Raw genomic sequence first — 23,776 nt, forward strand, 5'->3', positions numbered from 1 at the left:
CCCTTAGCATACCTTCAACCTTTTCTTCTAACCGACTCGTTATTTCCTTCGTTTTAATGAACGACCATTTAGAGTTAATATTCGCAAATGTTAAGATATTCTTATTTGTGATCTTCGAGTATACTCGAAAGTTTAGTCCCACTATAACGTTAGTTTCAAATGTTGGAAGAAGAAAAAAATGTAATATATATTGGTAAAGGAAAACGAGTATACGGGTGGTGTTTGTGGATTGAATAGAGTGGGTCAAGTGATATCGATCATTTTTTGAAGAGATAGAAAGGAGATAGATACATACACACACAGAGAGAGAGAGAGAGAGAGAGAGAGTTATATTTTTTGTTTTACACAAAAGCTAACGATTATATTCATTTTCATAAGCCAGCATGATTGGCGAACTCGATCAGTTTATCCCTTTTTATACAAAATATTATTCTTAAAGTATCCAAGGAAACGAATAGAACTCGTTTTATTCTTTTTCTTTCTTTTCTTGTAGAAGAAGCTAACGAGAAGATTCATTTCGTTGGATAGATAATTGGCAAATATGATTAAAGTGTTTGAAAACGTGGTAATTAGTCAGCAAAAAAGAAAGCTCCGTTTGATATGAATTTAAATGTTCAGGAGGTATATTCTCAACTGACCTATAACAAAGAAGAAAGGTGGCATACAACGGCACTAACACTATCGTATGCTAGCCATTAATAGATTTTCCCGTTCGTCCACAGCCTTCGATGTTTCTGACGTCAGCATTGTCAATGATTAACCGTCGACAAGTTTTATCCATGATATCGAAAGATATTTCAAATTCCATCAAAAGTACTTTAATCGGTTGGGGGGGGCTAAGGGGAGGGGGGTAGGCTAGTGGTTGTGGGAGTAAAAAATTCGACCTTGCCAATTCCAAAATTATTTGTCAAATAATTCTCAAACATTACAAATATTAGGGTGAATCCAAAGTTCCTACGTTATAAATTATTTTATAAACTGCACGATGGATCGTTTTTGTCAAATTTACATTTGCAAATATTAATATAAGAAAAAAAATGCGCGAACTTTTAATATATAATCCTTCTTGTTAATAAATATAATATAAAATATAATATTATATATATAATATATAAAAAATATAGATATAATTATAAACTGCATAATGCTTTTGTAAAATTTATATTTAGAAATATTACTAAAAAAAAACGCGCGAATTTTTGGTTCACCCTAATACTATGATAACTCAATAAAGTGAATTGATCATTATACGCGTATAAATAAAACCGATATGTATATAATGTTCAACGTACGAACCATTGCTAAGATCAATTATTTCTATCGAATATTTTTAAACAAAGTTTCGACCGGTACAAAAATAAATTTAAATTGTTCGTACGAAAAAGGATACCCATGAGAAAAAAAAAGGAATATAAATTCTGAAAAAAAGAGAAAAAGAAAATAATTATAATTATAAACAATCCAAATAGCAATTGCATCATCTAACATTACAAATTTGACTAGATTTAATCCAAGAAATGAGAAAATATACTCTATCCTAGAAGATAGTAAATTGTTTGGTTGTTGTTGGTTGTCCGTTGAGCGCCGACTCGTGAATTTTCACTCACAGTTCACGCCTCCTTTGGTAAGTTGGGTTTGGTGGTAGGGTTTAGAGGAGGAGAACCTTGTTCGTATATGAAACAGGGATGGAATGAAGAAAACCAGAAAGAGAAAGAGAGAAAGAGAGAGAGAGGAAGAGAAAGAGGAAGGAGAGGGAGGGATGAGTATTGCGCGCGCGCCCTCTTACCCTTTACTCTTGGCAAAATGTCGACTTGTGTGACGTCACGCGAACCGAATCAATATCAGAATATGGACTTCCGTACGTACAGAGAGCCACCGACCGTTCAGTACGGGGTGGCCTCCGCGACAGTCAGGGACAGACCCTTTTGCCACCACCGATCAAAGGACAACGACAAGGAAACTAGAGAGAGAGAGGTACACGTACCTCTTCTCGTTGAATTAATATCTCAACGTCATCCTTTCTTATTCTCTTAACAACTTTCTTTATTTCTCTTTCTTCTACTTCTTATTCTATATTTAATTGAACATCTGCAAGTTACATTGAAATTCGTAAGAGGAAAGGGGGAAGAAGGAATTTTGTTGACCGTCAGTATCGTGTTAAAGTGTTTGATCAAACATGACGATAAAACAGTGTTGAGATACTTGGTAACAGGGTTGTTACTGATTGTGGTGATCGTGAACGTAGAACTGTCCTCAGCAGTGCTGGGTAAGTAACATTCTTTCGGGATTCATTTTGCTGGACGGGGAGTGGAAAGTGGGAGGATTTGTTTATTGTTTTATGATAGAATCGTATTACGACGTTAAGGAATATAGGGGTGCAAGATTGTTGGGTTCGTTTATCTTGTTTTTTTTTCTTTTTTTACGAATGATGTTCATGTCAATCGAGGGGACAGGTTGTGTAGGTCGTTGAAAAATGTGACGAAGAAGAAGATGGGCAAACGAAAGGGGGTTGTGATTTTTCAGAGAGAGTGCCGTTGTACCGATCGATCGTGATCGGTGGCGGTACCAAACGGAAGTCTCCGAAGGGCGAAGAGACATTAGCGCAGAGAAGTAGAGGAGGACTTGGTGAATCGAGGAAAAATCGATGGCCATCAGCGCCCATGGGCGGCCTCGCGTTTAGGACAAGGAACAGCCCCTCCCAGAAGACCTCGCTCCGGTGGGGTGATTGCTGCCCCCCAAACCCCAATCCGCCGTCGTCGTCGGCCCTTTGGAAGAACCGCCAACGGGACATGCCGCCGGTGCCCGTTTGAGGCTGTCCCCCGTTGCTGCGTGATTGTACTCCTAGGGGTCTTCAGAGGTACACCTCATTTTTCTTCATCTTCATCTTTTCTTACCCCTTTCATTCCAATAATACTTCTTTCGACGAACCATTTTTCTTTCGCATCATTTCGATAAACGTAAGATTTATTTGATTTCATTTGCATTTGATAGTTTTTTTTTTTTTAAGTTTATTCGAATAAGATACTCGTTTGATACGATTAATTAGTATTTCGATTGATTTAATATCTTAGGAATTAAAATGAGATCAATCGATTGATCATTCAGAAGGTGGTATCCTTGACAATCCTCAGGGCTATGACCTTTTTCATCCCCGTTCTCCAAAGGTCCGTCCACTAGCGAACCTTCTTCCTTCCTTCCTTCCTTCCTTCCTTCCTTCCTTCCTTCCTTCCCGACGATTAGAGTATAGACCCGGGACTAATTGGATCAGAGGGTTAACCCAACGGACCGATTTTGAATTGACTCTAACCCTTAAACATTATATTTACGGTTAACTAAACGCGTTTGATTTTAAAGTATGCATGCATACACATATTTAGTTAGGTACTTAAGCTTAACGCAGAATGTTTAATTCGATGGAAAAGCAAAGGTGCGGTATCTCTCTTTCTACCCGTGCTCATTTTTCCAATCCCTTTTTTATTTAGGAACGTTCAACCCTCAAACCCTATTTATCTGCAATATCAAACGAATTCATTTCAAATTAATATTACGAATAATATAAATAAAATGAAACGGTTAACCACCGATTGATCGATCAAACGAGTCTTTAAATGAAAATGATTTATACGAAAAATTGAATGAAAAAATGTATCATTAATATCGTTAACCTTTAAAAAGGTATCCAAACGTTCCGAAATCGGACCGGTCGGGAAGTCTGTGGGACCTCCGTTTTCGTCAACTCGAACATACGCCGTTGGAGCCGTACACCCCAAAGATGATCAACATCGCTGGCCTGATCTCGATTATATTGTTTTACGCGTTGATATTAGGCGTTGGAATATGGGCAGCAAGGAAAAAGGAGTCTGGCAACGACTCCGAGGAAGAGGTCATGTTAGCTGGCCGTTCGATCGGCTTATTCGTTGGGATCTTTACAATGACAGCAACATGGGTAGGTGGAGGTTACATCAACGGGACAGCAGAGGCCATTTACACGAAAGGCCTGGTCTGGTGTCAAGCACCATTCGGATACGCTCTAAGTCTTATTTTTGGTGAGTCTTTACTCATCTTGAACTTGGATTACATTTCACTTTCTTTACACAGTCATATATATATCTCTGTGTGTGTGTTTGTGTATTTGTATTATTTGTAAATGTCTCGAGAGTTTCTTTCACTAATTCTTTTCGCATTCTTTTCTTTTCTTTTCTTTTCTTTCTTTCTTTTTATTAAACTTATATCTCGGAAAACTAGCTGTCTATAAGCAGCTGTCTTGGGTTTATTGCGAACTATTGTATAACGTAAATTGGGCCAAGTTTGATAGATACAATTTAATTGAACGATTTGTAATTTTAAAAGCTAAGAATTCATTTAATCTTCTCTAACTAATTTAAATGACTCCCTAAATTGATTTTAATGCCTAAAATTGAACCTCGTTATTTGAATAAGTACAAAAAATGTGAATTATATAATCCACGTAGTTTCATTAATTTTGCGAAATTTTCTAAGTCTCATAACTTGGCCCGATGAATATTATCATTTGATTAAAGATGAAATTGATTTTTTGACGACAGGCGGGATATTCTTTGCGAACAAGATGCGACAACAGGGGTACATCACTATGCTGGATCCGCTGCAAGATGCATTTGGGGAACGAATGGGTGGTCTTTTATTTCTTCCTGCCCTATGTGGCGAAGTATTTTGGGCAGCAGGTATTCTAGCTGCCTTGGGTGCAACTTTAGCAGTAATCATTGACATGGATCAGGGTGCATCAGTCATTCTAAGCGCCTGCATCGCAGTTTTTTACACGCTCTTCGGCGGCCTCTATTCTGTCGCCTACACCGACGTCATCCAACTTTTCTGCATTTTCATCGGACTGGTAAATAAATCAAATTTAAAATTCAAATAAAACACAAGAAGAAAATTTAGTCATTTTCTTCAAGAATTTTTCATCTTTTTTTTTGTCAAGTATCAAAGTAGAAAGATATAACAACACACCACAAAAATGCTTAACTATATTCCTTTTTGAATGGATCGATAACACACACACACACACACATACATAGACAAATAAAGAGAGAGAGAGAGAGACAGAGTGAGAGGCCTCTGTGATTTTCTATGTTAGTATTTGTATTAACAAATTCAACGTGTGTGGGTGGTAGTAGATTCAACGTGTAGGTGTTTGCGTAGGTGTTGACCTACTTTTATCAAGAGTTCTAGACTCTAGTCGACGTATCTTATTCCCAGGACACATATCCTTCCGATTATCATTAACTACGTTGTCTTTGGTATAGTAATACATCTAAAAAACAATATGTTATTCCCCCCCCCTACGCGTGTAACAATCACTGAAAAGATAAAATCGAATTTTCTTTTTCTAACAAAAATTACTTTGACATTCAATTTTGCGGATTAGCATTAACGTTACTTTTGCTTTATCTAAGATATTCATTAATCAAATTGAAATGATTGTCTTGGCGTTTCTAAAGGTTCTTTCAGAATGCAATAAAAATACTTACAGAGATAAATAGAATAATGTTAGGAAAAAAGAAATGAGAGTTGTATTGAAAGAGTATTTCTTCCGTGGATCATCCATTAACCGTAATTAATCGAGATATAAATCAAATCCCTATTTCTATCTCCCTATCATCCTGTTTCGTGTCAGACGAGCGTGTTTGGTTGCAACATATTAAAGAGTAGGTTTTCTTCAAAGGGGAAGATAGAGGGATATATCCTCCTATTCATTGAGGAAATCTTTTTCAAAGTATTCGCAAATACCTGCACGTTACCACATTGAATTCTAAAATATTAATATCAATATAAAGAATAAAGAAAAACAAAATATATTATTAATTCGAGAAATCTAACAAAAAAAATAAAATATTATTTATTTGAATGTTTAAGTGGATGTGCATTCCATTTGCCTGGTCCAACCCAAAGGTAGAGTCACTTAGTTCCATGGAAGTTGACTGGATCGGCGAGGTCAAACGCGACGAGTATTTTTATTACATAGATTATGGGTTACTTCTGATATTTGGTGGCATACCTTGGCAAGTCTATTTCCAGAGAGTACTTTCATCTAAAACAGCTGGAAGAGCACAAGTTTTGAGTTACGTTGCTGCTTTCGGATGCATACTCATGGCTATACCACCTGTTCTCATTGGAGCCATAGCAAAGGCAACACGTAAGTTATTCAAATATTTAATTCGTTTCGAATATATTCATCCTATTGTTCGAATGTGATCTAAATTTGAGCAGTCTTTATTATACATTATTTTGAAAATCATTTCAGTGCTTTATCAATTGAAAAATATTAATCAATACACGTACGAATCTAAAACAATTCAATCTAAAAATTTAACTGTTCTGAATATTATTTTCCAAATTATTATAAACTATTTTCATAAGTACGCACTAATAAATTAAATCATTGTTTTGATTTAACAATCGATCTTAATATAAACGAATAATAGTTACAATAAATTAGGTTTAAAAAATATTAATAATTGTAGTAAAACAATAATGTGTGACAAATGTAATCATTAAACCATCCCTTAATTTTCGAATATCGTTAGATGTAATCACGAGAGGTAGACAATTTTGTTGTTTTTGTGTTTGTCGAGGATTCCACCCTCTGTATCTATAAAAGAGGAGGGGTGTTCGAATTAGATCTGGTATACTCGTCATCCCTAACGTTAGGAGTCTACTTGACATTTGCTACCACGGCACCCGGTACTGCTGGTATTTATAAGCTTCGTGAATACAAAAGGGTGGGGAAAGAGGATATGTATGGGGAATGGGAATGGGGATGGGGATGGGGATGAGGAATGAGGAATGAGAAGTAGGGATGAGAATAGGGTGACTAGACTAAGAGGGTGAGTTAGAAGGATCCGAAAACGTGTACAATACCGTGGGACCTTGTCCATGTGCTATCACTATCTCTATCTCTTTCTATCTTATGAAAAGCAACGAGGGTGTGGTAATGCGACTCGACCACTAACGTGAAACACGACAACGTTCTGGAACTAATCCGACACCCTGTATATCGTTATCCGAAACTCCATTAACGTTCAAAAACGAAAATTGCCAGTGGAGTGGGTACTAATTATTTATTATTATTGATTACTATTATTTCTTTCAACTACACTACTGCCATCCTCGTAGTTCATCAATTTTACATTTTTTGTATATTTTTTTTTTCCATTTGAAATATGTATACGTTAATTGTATTTAATATTTTTTGTTGAATTTTTTCTGACCGAATTAAATGGGGGGGGGGGGGAATTTTATGTTACTTTTTTGTCTTATTTATCATGTTACGCGGTTTATATTTGTCAAGGTAAAATTTCGTTTTAGTGTAGGAATTTAAATCAAACGTCAGATGTTTAATTTCGTTACGGTGACGATGTGAAATCATATCTTCGTAGAGACAGCTGGAACTTTCTCAGTTATTTTATACAAAACGCAACGTGTTCGATGTTATTTTTTTCACAGAGGATGTACCTACGCGCGCGTGTGTGTGTGTGTGTGTTTATAGAATGATCATCGGCACGTGAGAAATTATTATGATCCGCTGGAACGTTCAACAACGGAACGTTCATTTCGTTCTTTCGTTCTTTCGTTCTTTTTTTCTTTCTTTTTTTTTCTTTTCAATTATTATCATTTAAAACTTTCTAAATGTTCGAACATCGGAGTAAAACTTAATTGTCTTTCGTATTCTTCGAAATTAATATAGAAAAATGTAAAATAACTTAAATGGCGTATTAAAAATGTTTTTGTTCTTAAAAAAAAAAAAAGAAAGAAAATCCAAACAAAAAGGAAACAGAAATAAAATGAAACAAATAGGAACTTTCTATGAAACAAAACAAATCTTATAGTTCGACGAGTAGAAAATAGAAATGGCAGATAGATCATGATCGAAGATGATGCTCCACTTTCCCTTATTTTCAGATGAAATCTGTACTACATTTGAAAGATTAGAAAGAGAAAGAGAAAGAGAAAGAGAACGTGAAAGCGTCCTCGGAACGAAGGTGAAATGCTTATTAACGGGTCAATCATTTATCTTCGATATTTTCTATCATTACCATTAATTTATAAATATTATTAATTATTAATTATTAATTATTAATTATCGTCTCTAACACGTGTCAACGTGTAAAATTTCATTTTAAATCTTCGAAAAGAATAATTATTTTTCTATAAAAAAATACGTAGAAAAAATAATAATTAATAATATCAATTAAATAATACATTAATTTGAAATAAATTTTCATTTAAAATTGTGACAAATTAATTCTATAATTGTCGTAAAATAAAGTCAAAATACTTGGCCTAGAATAAATCGTGCGCGTGTTAATTAAAATTAATATTCATCCTTTCGTTATGACAAATGATGGGATTGGTTTTCTATTTATTTTTTTTTTTTTTTCAATATTTGTTACAGCTTGGAACGAGACGGATTATCACGGGCCATATCCATTAACGGAATCGGAAACAAGTATGATATTACCGATGGTGTTGCAATATCTAACACCAGATTTTGTTTCCTTTTTTGGATTGGGTGCAGTATCGGCAGCTGTTATGTCTTCGGCAGACAGTAGTATATTATCAGCCAGTTCGATGTTCGCTAGAAATGTTTACAAGTTGATCTTCCGACAGCGGGTGAGTTAAATTTACACGTTTCCTTATAATAAATCATACACCTTGAATTTAATGGGACAATATTTTCTCTTAACTTGGTTTATATGTATACCCTTCCCCCCTCCCCCTGATGTGTTTAAGAAACACATATGACGCTTATCATTAGTAACAAACTCGTTTTCTCGTACGAGATTTATCGAGTATCAAAGAATAAATAATCAAGGATCACTTTCACATCTTTTCATACGACTGTATGAAGTTAAATCGAGTTATGGGATTATACATAAAAATGGATACATTTGATTAGCCTAACATCATGCTGAATTAGCTTTTATATTATGTTGACTAATTCTACCACGTGTTATTTATAACATGAACATTTTGAACATCGAAATAGTATCGAATTTGAACGCATAATTAAATAATCGAGTCATTGTTAATTTTTGTTCGAAAAATATTATGATATTTTTGCAATTTAAATAAAAAAATAATGAAATTTGTGCCACAATGTTGGTATTCCTTTTTATTTTGTTTTTGTCAAACCAGGCATCGGAGATGGAAATAATTTGGGTGATGAGAGCAGGAATCGGAGTAGTTGGTGTGTTGAGTACGGTGATGGCCTTGACGATACCTTCGATCTACGGATTATGGTCGATGTGTTCCGACTTGGTTTACGTTATTCTCTTCCCACAACTTTTAATGGTCGTCCATTTCAAGGAATATTGCAATACTTATGGCAGCTTATCCGCTTATACAATAGCATTTTTGGTGAGGGTCAGTGGAGGTGAACCATTGATGGGTTTACCAGCATTGATCCGTTATCCTTGGTACGACGAAGAAACGCAAACGCAAATGTTCCCGTTTAGAACAATGGCGATGTTGCTATCATTGGTGACGTTGATCCTTGTCTCGTACGGTACGCAGGTTGCTTTTGAATCTGGTAGACTGGCTCCTGGATACGACGTCTTTAGGTTCGTATATTTTCCAAAATATTATTTTAACGATATTTAATCCTCGATCGGTATAAGAAATTTTACAAAACACCATAGAGAAAGGTTATGTTTCTTTCCAACGTTATTGTTATTTTTCAAACAAATATTTAACAAAAGTTTCATCATTACTTCACGAAGTTTAATGGAATGTTAATATGATCATTTATTTGAGAGTTGTATGTAACTTTTATTCTTAAAATAATAATAATTATTATTATTCGAACATGGCAAAGAATCGCGGTTATCGACGGAGTAATTAAAATGAATTCTAATCTAAAAGAAAAATTATTCTCTACGACAACTTGTACCTGGAACAATCCCAAATAAAAAAAACAACGAATCGTTTTGATTTATGATTCCCAGATGTGTGGTAAACATACCGGAAGACGTTGAACGGGTTGGACCAGATCCAGCGGAAGGTGAACAAATGGCGGTCCTTGCCGCAGGAGCTGGAAGGCTTTACGGTAGCAAGGACGAATCACACGGACGAGTGAATCCAGCGCTCGAGCCGGACTACGACATGGAGCCGGGTTACAAGGCTGTTGTGCCACCTGAGGGGGTCCTCGATGGGGGCGGGGGAGGGGGACAATTAGGTCTTCATGGACCAAATGTTCCTCGCCAACCACAATCCAGCACCGCGTTCTAATTCCTGGTTCCGTGATCGGATGCTGTGACCAACAATAACTGCGGCGGTTCGGGTACGTCTTTCTAATTTCCTTTCTCATATTTCCCCCCCTCACCCCCCCTTTTCTATTTCTATCTTTCAAACAATGATTTTAATTTATTTTCTTTTTCTCTTTGGATTTCCTTACTTTCTTTCGTTTTTGTTTCTTATCGTAAATCCTAGAGAATCCTTGTGTGTGAAAATTCTATCGCTAATCGGTACAACGAATATTTCTTAAACAAAATATTTCGTCTCTAAAATTCATTTTCCTTCGAGACATCTGAACGTGTACTTAAAACTTAACGTAACATAACGTAACGTAATTGGGTCGTTCGATAAATTTCTTGTTGATTATTTAAATTATCAGGAATTTTGTCGGCCGATCCAACAAATATAAATGTGTTGTACGCTTACAAATTAATCGTTGTTAGAACGTTGTTACTTTTATGATGATCAAATGCATGACATAATACTACTAGTGCTAACCGTCCAGGTGAAAGAAACATTGTATTTGCTAAATATAATAGAGAACAAAATTCAAAAGAAATGAGATAAAAGAGGATAATTTTTAGGCAATAAAAATCTTAGATCGTGCGATGTCTTTCATCTATTCTCTCTCTCTCTCACTCACTGTTTCTCTATATCTTTAACTATTTCTTCCTTTCACTATGCGTGTTATCTATGATTCGGATAAACCAAAAATAATATATGAACAATCACATTTTCGGCAAATGTTTTTTTTTTATTCTTTTATTTTTAAATCGTTTGAAATTCAAGGACACCGATCAATTTTCAACAGCAATTAATAAAAGGAATATAACGTGTTATATCGTATCTTTATCTTTGTCCTAAGGATATATAGATCCAAATGATCGATCCCACGGTTATGTTAGATTCGTGTCACGTTGGTAAATACCGCGTATAAATAATACATAAGATGAATTCGTTCGAAATAAATGAATTCTCGGTCAATGTTCTCTTTCCTAAATAAGAAAACGATTTATAATAAGAAACAAAGATAAAGATAAAAGATAAATTAGATTAAAGTAATCGGAGTTCCTTGAACAAATGACGATTTTTCAATTTATTTAATAATTTGTCTGATTTTTTCGTACCCGTACCGCCTATTAGGCCTAGTAATTTCCTTGTTTTTATTTAAAAAAAATAAAAAATGAATAAACAAAAAATTATAAATAAAAAATATATACATATATATAAATATATATATATATTTACAGACACATGTATATTATATATGTATATACACATACATATATAAATATACATTCGAATACGAAAACACGATGTTAATATGTGTATGTGTATACGTATATATATATGTACATATAAAAATATATATATATATATTATATTATATTATATTATATTATATATTATATAAATATATTTAGAGTTTAATTATTAACTATTTGAAGAAGACTTAACATCTGAAAGGTACGACCTATCCGCTCGATTTCTATCATAGCGAAGTGAACCCCCCTTTCCCCCTCCCCCTATAAGAAATTGCATACATGGGGTGTCCTAGTTTTTTTACCCCCCACAAAATTCAATAAAAATTACAAATTATCATTTCAATAAGATTTGTTCTTTTTTGTTATTTATACTCATAGAATATGTCGATAAAAAAAAGATTAGGACACCCTGTATATATTGAATCGAGTAAAAAGTTTCTCTTCGTATTTTTTCCGATCAAATGTTTTTACGAACGTATAACTTCTTTGGTAACGCGCATGTATTTTTGAAAACTGACATAATCGGTAAGTAATTTGAAGATATTTGGAAAAGATTTAATAAGCGGAAGAAAATATTTAACAAAAATGTAAATGTAATATATATTATGTTTAATTTCTGCTTTTTAAAATACGAAAAAAACTTTTTACCCATGCCAATTGTATTTATGCATGCATATGCAAAAGAAAAATGAGGGGGAGGAGGAGGAGGAGGAGTGGAGTAAGGGGGGGTGAGGGGGGTGGGAGATCGGTGTTCGTTAGGAATTAATTATTGAAGCGCGGAATGGCTTCGTTGATAAAGAAAAACAACAAAAAGAATGAAAAAAGAAAAAAAACAAAACAAAATAAAAAAAAAAAGTAATTAAATTAGGATAGAAAAAATAATAATTATCGAGCAGCTAAATAATACATGATGATACGTACGTGTGAACCGCCAAAATGTTTAGAATTAAAAAAGAAAACCTAATCTCGTTTTAAGATGAAATCAATGAAAAGAGATTATCGTAAAAAATAATTCTCATCGACGAATTAGAAAAAAGTTAAAGTCATCATTCGTTATTCGTGTCTGATCATTCTTACAGAAACTAACAAATATACATATAATATATATATATACATAAAAAAAAAAAACAAAGGAATAACTTAATAATTAAAATAAACTAAACTAAACTAAACTAAACTAAAAAAGAGCTTTTGTACTTTGCGATCGAACGTCGTTATTGTTGTTGTTCTTCCCATGCTTTGCTCGAATACGAAAAAAAAAATGAAAAAAACAAGGAAAAGAAAAAAAAACAGAAAAGTAAAATATACACATTAAAATCTGAACGCGGGATGAATATTTAATCCGGATGTGAATAATATTCATCTCCCAAGGGCATATCCTCCAAAAATGAATTATTATTATTATTATTACTTTTATTATTATTATTATTATTAGATAAATTCAACGTATTTGAATCGCGTTTGCATTGTTTTAAATCGAGTTCCTCGTGAGGCCAAGTAATTATTACGACGATCGATATTTCATTATGAGAAATAACTACGAATTGTTGTTAATATTATTATTATTATTATAAAAGTTATAATTAAATGATTAATTACGTAGCTCGTTATCTATTCAATTAATTTAATCTCGATATTGTGACATTATCTTTTTACCTTATCGGTTGCCTAATCCTATCGGTTTTACCTAATCGGTTTACAAACAATTTTATTATTTTTCATATTGTTTGTTTCTTTTCTTTTTACAGTATTAGAATATTTTTTTATTTACTTTGTTATGTTCGTTATTAATTGATGGATTATTTTTATGATAGTAACCAAAAAATATGCGAGAATTTAATGAAGCTTTCTTTTGGGAGGGGTGGGGTGGTTGAGATTTCGTGGGAATTTAATTTGTTAATGATTTTTGTAATCTCGTCGTATCAATTAACGAGTGAATATTTCATATGAAATTAGCGTAAATCGCGGGCGGATTGGTCAACCTGCAGATCCGTTGTGTTTATTATAGAGTATATATATACATGTATAAATAATAATAATAATAATATATATATAAAAATATAAGAGAAAATGGAGTATCAAATAATGATACATACGTGAGAAGTATAGATACGAGGTGATAATGTTTATTAGTGGATCACACATTTTTTCATCATATTTTTTATCTATTTATTTATTTAATTATTTAATTCCCCACATGTACATGTAATATATACACATTACATACTATACATATATATAAATATTTTGTTTTGATAGTAAAAAATGATCGAATCAGCTGATTTGTCAAATTTAATAATTTTATTCGTAAATTTAATATTTTAATAAATTAAAAAATGTGAGACAGATACTTCATAAATTTATCTTTAAAAATTTCCTAATTTGTTACATATATATGTATAGTATATCGAGTATACTAATCAGTGTAAATTAATATGTGATCACTGGTATATATTTATCAATGATTTTCTGACAAACAATATGACACGATTAAAATAATTATTTTTATCTTAATTAAAATCTACATGAGAAATATTACCACGTGACTATTTAAATACCCTGTCATGTGTACTCGTGTATATATGTGCATGTGTGTGTGTGTACAGAAAGTACGTGAAAAGACTAATCGAGAATCCTAGATGTTAATAATTTATCATCATCATAATCATTATTATTATTATTATTATTATTATTATTATTATTATTATTATTATTATTATCATAATTAATAATATTTCATGCATTGCTAATTTTGAAAATGAATTTTGTCTAGTCGTTTCCATATAATTGTTCCTAAAACAAAATAATATATATTACAAATAAACGAATAAACAAATGAAAAACAAAAATACATATCCATCAATACGACAGTATTTAAGAGACACTTATGTATACATTAAAAAAAAAAAAAGAAAAAAAATACCAAAAAATGTTAAACACGTGTGTTATACGATTTATGCTCGAGATCGAACTGATTAGACGAATGTTTCGATTGGTTAACTGACATTCGTGGTGTGCAAATGATCGTATCATTTCGTTCGTTTACGAATAACAAATACGATCTTTTTGTTCTTTTAAAATAAAAAAAAAATTAAAAGAACATCTCTTAAGAGTAGCATAAATTAGCAAGCGTAATTAGTCACGCAGGTGTTTAAGAGTAAAGTCTGGCTATCTCGGATAAATTATTAAAGGAAGAAAACTTTCCAAGTAAATAAGTAAGGAAGAAGAAGAAGAAGAATTAAAAGTAAAAGAACACAAAAAAGAAAAAGAGGAAGAAACTGAAAAGAAGGAAGAGATGAATAAGATAAAGGAGAGAACAATTCCGTAACGTGTGAATAAATCTTTTAGGAAAAAGAAAATTTGTTAGAAAGACTGCGAGGACGTGATTTAAGACTCTTTTCGCGTCTCGTAAAAACTTTCGACTTTGTTGCGTTTCTTGCTATTATATTTCACTATGAAAGTAAACGTGACAATGATTTTAATAGTTTGGTTAATCAACGACTGACAGACGGACGAATAGAAAGTGAATTGGTCGTTGACAAATTTGTCTGTCAAAATCAGTCGATTTATTAAATCATTATTATTTCGATTAAAAAAATGTTTATATCGAATGGAACAAAATAATATCAGACAATTTTCACTTTAATTTTTAATTAAATCGATATTACGTTAGAATGAATGAAGAAAATAAATGGGGAGAGAAAATATTTTATATACACCCTGTATAATTTCTCGAAGCAACATTCTCTTATATTTTTTCTTTCTTTTTTATTCTTTTTTTTCTTCATTATAGTCATCATTGACTCGTTGTTGTTATTAATATCACGGAAAATACTTTCACTTCGTTATTGCAAAGTTTACAAAGAAGAAGAATATTACGTCTATGTATTATCGTTAGATTTATTTCGTTATTTTTATGATGTTGAAAAAAAAAAGAAGAAGAAGAAGAAGGAGAAGAAAAAAAGAGGAAAAAAACGATAAAAAGAGCAGGGAACTGTAAACTTGGATATTTTAAAACTAACAAACGAATTTTTTCTTACGATCTCAATATTTTTCAAAGTTTCTCTTTGTTCTTATCGATTATTATTATTATTATTATTATTAATTTTTTATTATGAGAAGATCGTTTATCCATCCATCTATCCATTTATTTATATTTTCCTGCTTATGATAAAACATATATATATATTATTTATTTAATAGTAATAATTAAAATAAAAAGAAAAATATATAAAAATGTGTGTGAAAACTTTTAAGGTAGAAAAGTTATCTCGAGTGTCAATCAAGTTTCAAATTGCGCGCCAAATTTGTTTCCATTTTTAGTGTTTTCTTAAAAGCGCGTAATCTACGACATATCAATTAAGGTTATTAGTCGTGCTAACGAATATAAAAAAAAAGGAAATAAAGAAAACAGAAAAACCAAATAAAAAAATAATAAACACAATTGTACCGATTTATATATTATGATAGCGGGAATAAGTCAACAATTTATAATGTAAAATATATATTTTATGATTTATTTTATAATTCTATGAAATTAATGTTAATATAAAATAAATCATAAAATTCGTTTTTTTTTTTTTAATTTCATATAACTACACATTAATTCTTAATGTATATTAATTTTAATAGAAATTTTTGTCAATTTTATTTTCTCACTTAATTCGCTATTATAATTAAGTATCGGTAAATTAAAATAAAAGGGCCGACCACATAACTTAAGAAAACCTATGCATATCACGAAGTGTGCTATAAATTTATATAAATATATATATAAATATTAGCTGCGTTTGAAAGAAATTAATTGAGGATTAGCGAAGGGTGAATAATAATAAAACAAGAAAAAAAAAACACAAAAAATAAAAAAAAAGAAAGAACGGAAAGACATAATGTATATACGATATAATTAATAACTTATCAAGTATTAGAATGGGCGTTCTCATAATCGTAAAATGAATTAATAAATAACGCTACGTGCGCTGCGATGTTCGTTAATATAATGGGAAAATTAATAACAATTAAAGCGGACGAATTTCTTTTCGCGTGGTGTTTTATTTTTCTCTTCCTCTTTTCTGTATTAAAAAAGAAACAAAAAAGAAAAAAAAAAAAGAAAAAAGAAAGAAAGACAAACAGAAATTCGCCCCTTTAATATTATTCCTATTTAAAAGAAAGAAAAAAAAATGAAAGAATTGAAAGCCGCGTAAAAGATTGTCCTCCCCCACCTTCCCCCCTCAACGAAATCGTTCGTATTTTTTCCTCTCCTATTTTTATTTCCTTCGTAATAGAAAAAATAGAAGGAAATGAAGAAGTATAGTAAAATCGAGGGGGTTTAAACGTTCGCGTAATTAATATTTACGAAGGGAAAAAGAAAAAAATAAGAAAAGAAAAAAAAATTACAAAAAAAAGCGGGCTGTACGTACGCCGAAAAATCACGAAATATGAATGTGTGTACGCGTTTATGTGTCGTCGTTAATCCTTGCCAATTAAGAAGAAGAAGAAGAAGAAAAAAAGAAAAAAGAATTACAATTAAGTGAAATTTATTTGAATTTCTGGTCTCCGAAAAAAATCATTCGAAGGATCAATGAACTCGCGAGTACTTATACAAATCAATAAAATATTATATATAAACGTGTATGGCGTGTTCGAGGTCGTTATACTTTGTTTCGATTGGACGAAAAAAAAAAATAAAAAAAAAGGAGGAAAATGGATTTATTGTAATAATTAAAAAAAAGAAAAAAAAAAGAATAATGAGATGCGTACCTACAAAACGTTGTTGTATAATAATAAAACAAACCTGATTACACGCATAAATATCCTAAACATTAATCACCAACATAATTCCACCCCTAATTCAAAAGTCCATTTAGCCCCGTGACGCGCCTACAAATTATTGTAGTAAGTATAATAAATAAATGAATGAATAAATAAATAAATAATCAATTAAAATGAATATCACACGATGTGTAAAGAAAGCAAGAGAAAAAAAAAAGAACAAACGCCCGATTTGATCTTCACCAATCCCGTCACTTATTTCTAACCAAAAAACATGGGAGATTATTATACAATATATCCATCAATGTACTTAAAATTAAATGACAAAGCGTTACACGGTACTTTATAATACAATACATGACATATATATATACATATATATATTATTCGTGTATATTTGAAGAAAAAGAAGAACAAGAAAAAGAAGAGTAAGAAGTATATAAAGAAAAGAAAAGAAAAAAAATGAAAAGAGAAAAGAGAACAAAAACAAAAACAAAAAAGAAACTCGAAATAAAAAGATGTTGATTGTAAATGTTAAAAATAAAACTGTATATAAAAATTCACAACACATAGTATTATTATTATTAATTAATTAATTATTCCCTGAGATACCGTACCAACTATCATTTTCAACGATTTAGCCAATAGAAAACGTAAAACCACGACGACATTTTGAAATTAAGATGGCGGTTGTGTGATCGCTGAAAAGTAAAAAGAAAAACAGAGAAAAAATAAAGAAGAAGAAGAAGAAGAGAAAGTTATGGGAAAGGATAACGGTGGTGAGTTAGTTCTAATGGTTGGTTCTTTTTCTTTTCTTTCTTTTTTAAATCTGACTTATATGATCGATAGTACGTTTTTAGCCGAGTTAAAACAAGAATAGAAAGAAGACAACTCTCTCTCTCTTTCTCACTCTTTTTCTTTGTCTTTCTGTTTTTTTTTTCACGAGTTGGAGTGAATCGATAAATCGATTAATGGAGTTAGAACGAAAGTAACTCGTACCACGACTGATGTGAGCTAACTTTACCTTTAAAAGCACACCTTTTTTTATATCTTACGATAGCGTGTTGTATGTAGGTTCTTGTTTACTTCTTTAGAAGATTATTATCACACATTCATTCCATTTTTGACTTTCAGGAAATAATAACAATAATAATATCTATACCAGCAATGATAATGATAGTGGCAATGGTGATAATAATGTAATCATGGATAGAACACTCATTTATCAATTGTTTTTCTCAGCACAGCTACTTTATTAGTATAAAAAGCGTCTTTATAAAATAAATAAGTTATAGATAGGGTTTTTTTTTCTAATGTGAACATAAAAAAGGGACGAAGAGGAAGGTTCCATTTTTCTTTTTCTTTTCATTTTGTTTGCATTCGTAAATCTTATTCGTCGATCAGATCAATTCGATTCGTTTTAGTATTTAAAATCAAAATTATTCGATCAAACATTATCGATTTGTCTCTTTCGTTTGGATTCGTATCGATCGATAAAGACTATATATATCAAATTCGAACAAATGTATGAAAATAAAGAAAAAAAAAGAAAAAAATAGCAAAAGGGTCGTAAAGAAAAAAGATTTCAGTTGAATAATATAATACGAATGACGGCGGCTTATCAGATAAATATCTTCCATCCTTAGTTTGACTTCGATCGGATTGAATTCCGCGAGATTTTGGCCCGGTCCAATTTCGCAACCCTTCGTTTCATGGCTGGTCAACGTTAAGAAGAAAATGAACTCGTGGTTTTGGTCGCAAGGCGTAGATAGCATTTTCCATCGCGTCCCATCATTATTTCTATTTAAACTCATGAAAGTGATACGAGGTAGGGAGGCAGGAAGGGGGATGCCAAATCTCGCGGGTAGAACACATAGCGTGATTTTAATATTGGTAACCACCGTTGCTAGCGTAACTTTGACCACCCCCGGAACCACCGTTTCCGCCAAAACTGGGTGCTCCGTAACTGGACGATGGTCTGCCACCGCCGCCGCCGCCGCCGCCGCCGGAATAACCACCGGATCTAGGTAAAACAATAAAATGAAGAAGTATTCTTACAAATGTCTATATTGGGTGAGTATAGTATATTAGAATGATAGAGTAAAAGATTAAACACATACCCGCCCCCACCGAAACCACCGCTGCCACCACCAAAGGAAGGTGCACCGTAACTGGAAGATGGTCCACCACCTCCACCACCGGAGTATCCACCACCCCCACCTCCGCCTCCACGCGAGGGTGCACCGTAACTGGAGGATAGCGATCCTCCACCCGAGTACCCACCGCTGCCACCGCCGAAACCACCGCCTCCTCCGAAACCTCCGCCGCCGCCACCCGAATAGCTGCTACCACCGCCATTACCACCCCCGAACGAGGGTGCTCCGTAAGAGGAAGATGGTCTTCCACCGTTGCCTCCTCCGTTCGATGGTGCTCCATAACTCGACGATGGTCTACCGCCGCCACCCGAGTATCCACCACCACTTCCACCACCGGCACCACCACCGAAACCACCACCGAAACCGCCACCGAATCCACCACCGCTCGAGGGTGCTCCATAACTCGACGAAGGCCTTCCACCTGATGGTGCCCCATAACTGCTCGATATTCCTCCTCCACCACCTCCGGAATAGCCACCGTTTCCACCACCACCACCTCCACCACCTCTCGATGGTGCTCCATAGCTAGAGGATGGCGGTGCTCCATAACTGCCTGACAATCCCCCACCACCACCACCACCTCCAGAATATCCACCAGAACTAGGAGCCCCATAACTACCAGATGGTGCGCCACCACCACCACCACCACCTCCGCATCCTCCAAATCCACATCCACCACCTCCGCTTGGTGCACCGTAGCTCGTTGATATTCCTCCACCACCACCACCTCCTCCTCCTCCTCCGCCGCCACCTAGATTCGGTGTTCCATAACTGGTCGAGGGTGGTAAGTAACTACCAGAAATTGGTGCTGAAAATCAATTATTCATTGATGCTTGACAATCATCTATATATATATATTAAACGATACTGTAGGATTCGTGAAAAAATTGGGCTGTTGGACTGACTGGACCGGGATTCGAACCTGGATTTTTCGCTTTCCGGGCGATTGCTTTTTAACCATTGAGCTATCCAGGGTCCACTGTCCAATCTTCTCACGAATGCCTATTTAAGTTTGGCTTGGAGGCGCTCGCATCCCACAATACTAATTCAAATTTATGGTTGGTTAAAAAGTTTTCAATCTAGCCTAAAAAAAATTGTTTTCCTCTAATTTTATTGAATTTACTTTTCTTTGTCAAAATTTAAAAATTTTGTAAACAAGAAATTTTTCATCCACGTATAAATAAATAATATTTTATATATTTGTATTGATATACAAAAAAGAAAATAAATTGAAAATAACGAAAACCCGTTTTATTTTGACTCAACAATTGGATATTATTTCGACCGATTTTGGTTATGTTCTAGTGTTACCAATCGAAAGTTTCTTTGATTATGTCGCGGTTCGTTTGTGATTTAGAGTATGACCTACTGTTGAACTAGATAATCAAATCTCTCTCTCTCTCTTTCTCTCTGTTTTTCTTGCGTGAATTTACCGTAAACTCGGTGAAAGTAACCAGAGTAATACTTCGATAAATGATGCTATACTTTTCTAACAATTTTTCATTTATTAAATCATTTTGTTCACTTTTCTTCATCCTAATTACTTTTCCTAATCATGTAAGAATTTCGTTAAAAGATTTCTAAACGAAACGTAATTAAGGGTTTTAAGTACATGTCTTTCTATTTAAACCGACAAAAAATTCTAATCAAGATTAGAAAGATCTTCGAGCCAACTTCTTATTAGTTTTAGTCGTCTTATGTTAGTCTTCGAAGATATTTTGCGGTATTGCGGTTTTACTGGCATTGAAAGTGATCAAGGTGATCTCAAGATGATCGAATGTCATTTTACTTTACGATAAATATAAATAAAAATAACGAATTTATGATTTTATTTTGCAATTAAAATAATAAATTTCATTTTTCTTAATATTTTTAATTCTTAAAAATCGATGAACAAACACTTTTTTCGTATTTTTTGATTTAACAAAATAGATTTCGTTATAGTATAGAATCATAGAAAGTGACAAAAAAGACAGAGAAATAAATATTACGCGTAAGATAATCGTTTCGTGTAATAAAAGATGGATGGTAATCAAAAGTTAATGACATCCAATCGTGAAACTCGTATTGCTACATGATGCATCTCTATAGATAAATACATAAATGCACGTATGTGTAGATAGAAACAATAATGATCAGAGGCTGATTCATTGATAGCATTGCTTGCAACGTCCAAGGAAGACCAATTACGTTGACAATTTACTTACTTTGTAGTTGTCTATGTCGAAAGGATTAATTAAACAAGAATGAGAAATAACAAGATAAATAAAATAATAGAAAGAAAATAAAAAGAAAAGGAAATATATAAATGTAATATAATTAAAAATAAATATAAATAAACGAATGTTTAAGAAATAATAATAATGGGAACGCGAGTTAATGAATAAAATATAAGGAAACTCGTGAAATTTGTTTGAAAAGAAGAAAAAGAAGTGTTAAATGATTTAACAAACGTTGAAAAGTATCTTTTGATGGTACATGTCTGGGATGCAATTAACACTGATTTGTAAGTTGGAATACGAAGAACAATCGGAGTTGCTCTAAATTCTCACGGCGTAATACAATGGGTTTTGCTGTGCTTAGGCACGTTACACGACAATCACATACATACATACATGTATAATAAATAGAAACGGGTAACACTTTCGAGATGGTTTTACAACCTGCTATGTATACATATATACATTTCTATGTATACATAGTAAGATCCTAAACGAAATTACAAGACACGATTTGCGTTCATCAAGAATACACGCCACGCGTGCGTTTCGGTTCGGGTTGCTTTGGAATTCGAATTTTCATGATAAATTCATTAAGGATATCATCGGATTTAAACTAGGCCACCGGTCGATGAACCTTTTTATTTCAACAAATACGAACAAATGAAATATATTTAATCGATAAATTAAATATCGAATGTGTGTCATATGAAAAATCATGCAAAATTATACCCAACTGTTAAATCAATTTTTGTTAATAAATCAAATCATTTTATTCTTTGGAACGAAACGATAATAATAATAATAATAAATAAAAATCTAAATTAAGATATTGTGATAAAATTTTCAATTTCTAATCGAACGCAAAATATTCTTATTTAAATTGCAAACAACTTATCAAAAATTATCAATATTACATTATATTAAAATTCTCATAAAATTCACGACGGGGAGGGGACAAACAATAACAAATAAATACAAATCTAAATAATAATTAAAATAGATAAAAAAGAAAAGTAATCCATACCTTCACCGCAAACGGAGGTAAAAACAGCAGCGGTAGCAATAAGGGTAGCCACCAGATGGTAGAAGGGTGACCGATTGTTAGCAGACTTCATAGTTCTGCTAAGATTAGATCAACGATAAAGATCTAAAGTGAAACAATAAAATAAGAAAAAAAACAAACAAACAAACAAACCAAAATAAAACGGCAAAATTAATTAATGCCGAAAACGCGTCTCTGAGACAATTTTTTTTTTTCAAATATCAAATACTCATTACTATCGCGATTATCTCCAAATCAAAATGCGTATTTCGCGTATATATATATAGGGTGGAAAAAAAAATAATAGTCAACGAACGATTATTAAATATTTAACGTAACCACGTGTGTATCCTCTAACTTAATGCGCGAAGAATAAAAAAAATGTGAACGAAACAAAAAACCAAAATGATGATTAATAATAATAATAATAATAATAATAATATAAAAAATTAGTTATAAAATATTATTATTATTATTATTAATTAATTAATTAGTTAATAATAATATAAGAACAAAAATATCGACCCGTAAAGACGAGCTGACCCGTTCGTCTTCCTCGTACGAATTCGTCTAACGTGTTTCAAACTCAACCGATCTCGCTTATATAGTTGTCCGTCTTTCGGAGAAAGTCTTTACGGGAGTGCAAGAGGATGCGCTGCTAGCAACCTGGCTAAAGACGATTCTTGGTCAACGTGGTGGTAGTGGGGGAGTTTGGATGAACAACTGGGGTGCCAACGGGGGGGGAGGGCATGGAGAGAGGTACAAGAGGAAGAAGAGGTACAGGGGGAACTTGCTGTCTTCTGTCAAAGATCGTACCGAATCGGTGGCCTAGGGGGGAGGGTGGGGGGTAAGATACACGTTCTTCCCATTTCTGATTTACTAACTTGTTATGATGCGATTTCTGATAGACTTATACGATTCAACTTCGATTTCATTTTTATTCTTTTTACGGTATTTAACGAAAATCTTCGCGAGCGTACAATGCGCGTATCGTTTATTTTTTGTTAATTCATATTTCGAACGAATTGATTTCATTTACGACGC

At 32.9% G+C, this 23,776-nt stretch overlaps 2 protein-coding genes across 2 annotated transcripts; one reads left to right on the forward strand and one right to left on the reverse strand.

Annotated features, from left to right (window-relative positions):
* Nucleotides 1-1,861: 1,861 nt before the first annotated feature.
* LOC122513628 (high-affinity choline transporter 1) lies at nucleotides 1,862-10,830 on the forward strand. Its single transcript, XM_043630067.1, has 8 exons — nucleotides 1,862-2,266; nucleotides 2,524-2,857; nucleotides 3,676-4,046; nucleotides 4,566-4,870; nucleotides 5,896-6,175; nucleotides 8,435-8,652; nucleotides 9,178-9,602; nucleotides 9,987-10,830. Exons 3-8 carry the CDS (start codon nucleotides 3,773-3,775, stop codon nucleotides 10,267-10,269), a joined length of 1,785 nt encoding a protein of 594 aa, XP_043486002.1. The 5' UTR covers nucleotides 1,862-2,266; nucleotides 2,524-2,857; nucleotides 3,676-3,772; the 3' UTR covers nucleotides 10,270-10,830.
* A 7,711-nt stretch (nucleotides 10,831-18,541) lies between these two features.
* On the reverse strand, nucleotides 18,542-20,490 carry LOC122513643. Its single transcript, XM_043630068.1, has 2 exons — nucleotides 19,433-20,490; nucleotides 18,542-19,335 (listed from the first exon to the last, which is right to left on the reverse strand). The coding sequence occupies exons 1-2, from the start codon at nucleotides 20,079-20,081 to the stop codon at nucleotides 18,767-18,769; spliced, it is 1,218 nt and encodes a 405-aa protein (XP_043486003.1). The 5' UTR covers nucleotides 20,082-20,490; the 3' UTR covers nucleotides 18,542-18,766.
* Between the last annotated feature and the right edge of the window lie 3,286 nt (nucleotides 20,491-23,776).

This window comes from Polistes fuscatus, unplaced genomic scaffold (genome assembly GCF_010416935.1).
Source record: "Polistes fuscatus isolate 324 unplaced genomic scaffold, CU_Pfus_HIC Scaffold1, whole genome shotgun sequence".
NCBI lineage: Eukaryota > Metazoa > Arthropoda > Insecta > Hymenoptera > Vespidae > Polistes > Polistes fuscatus.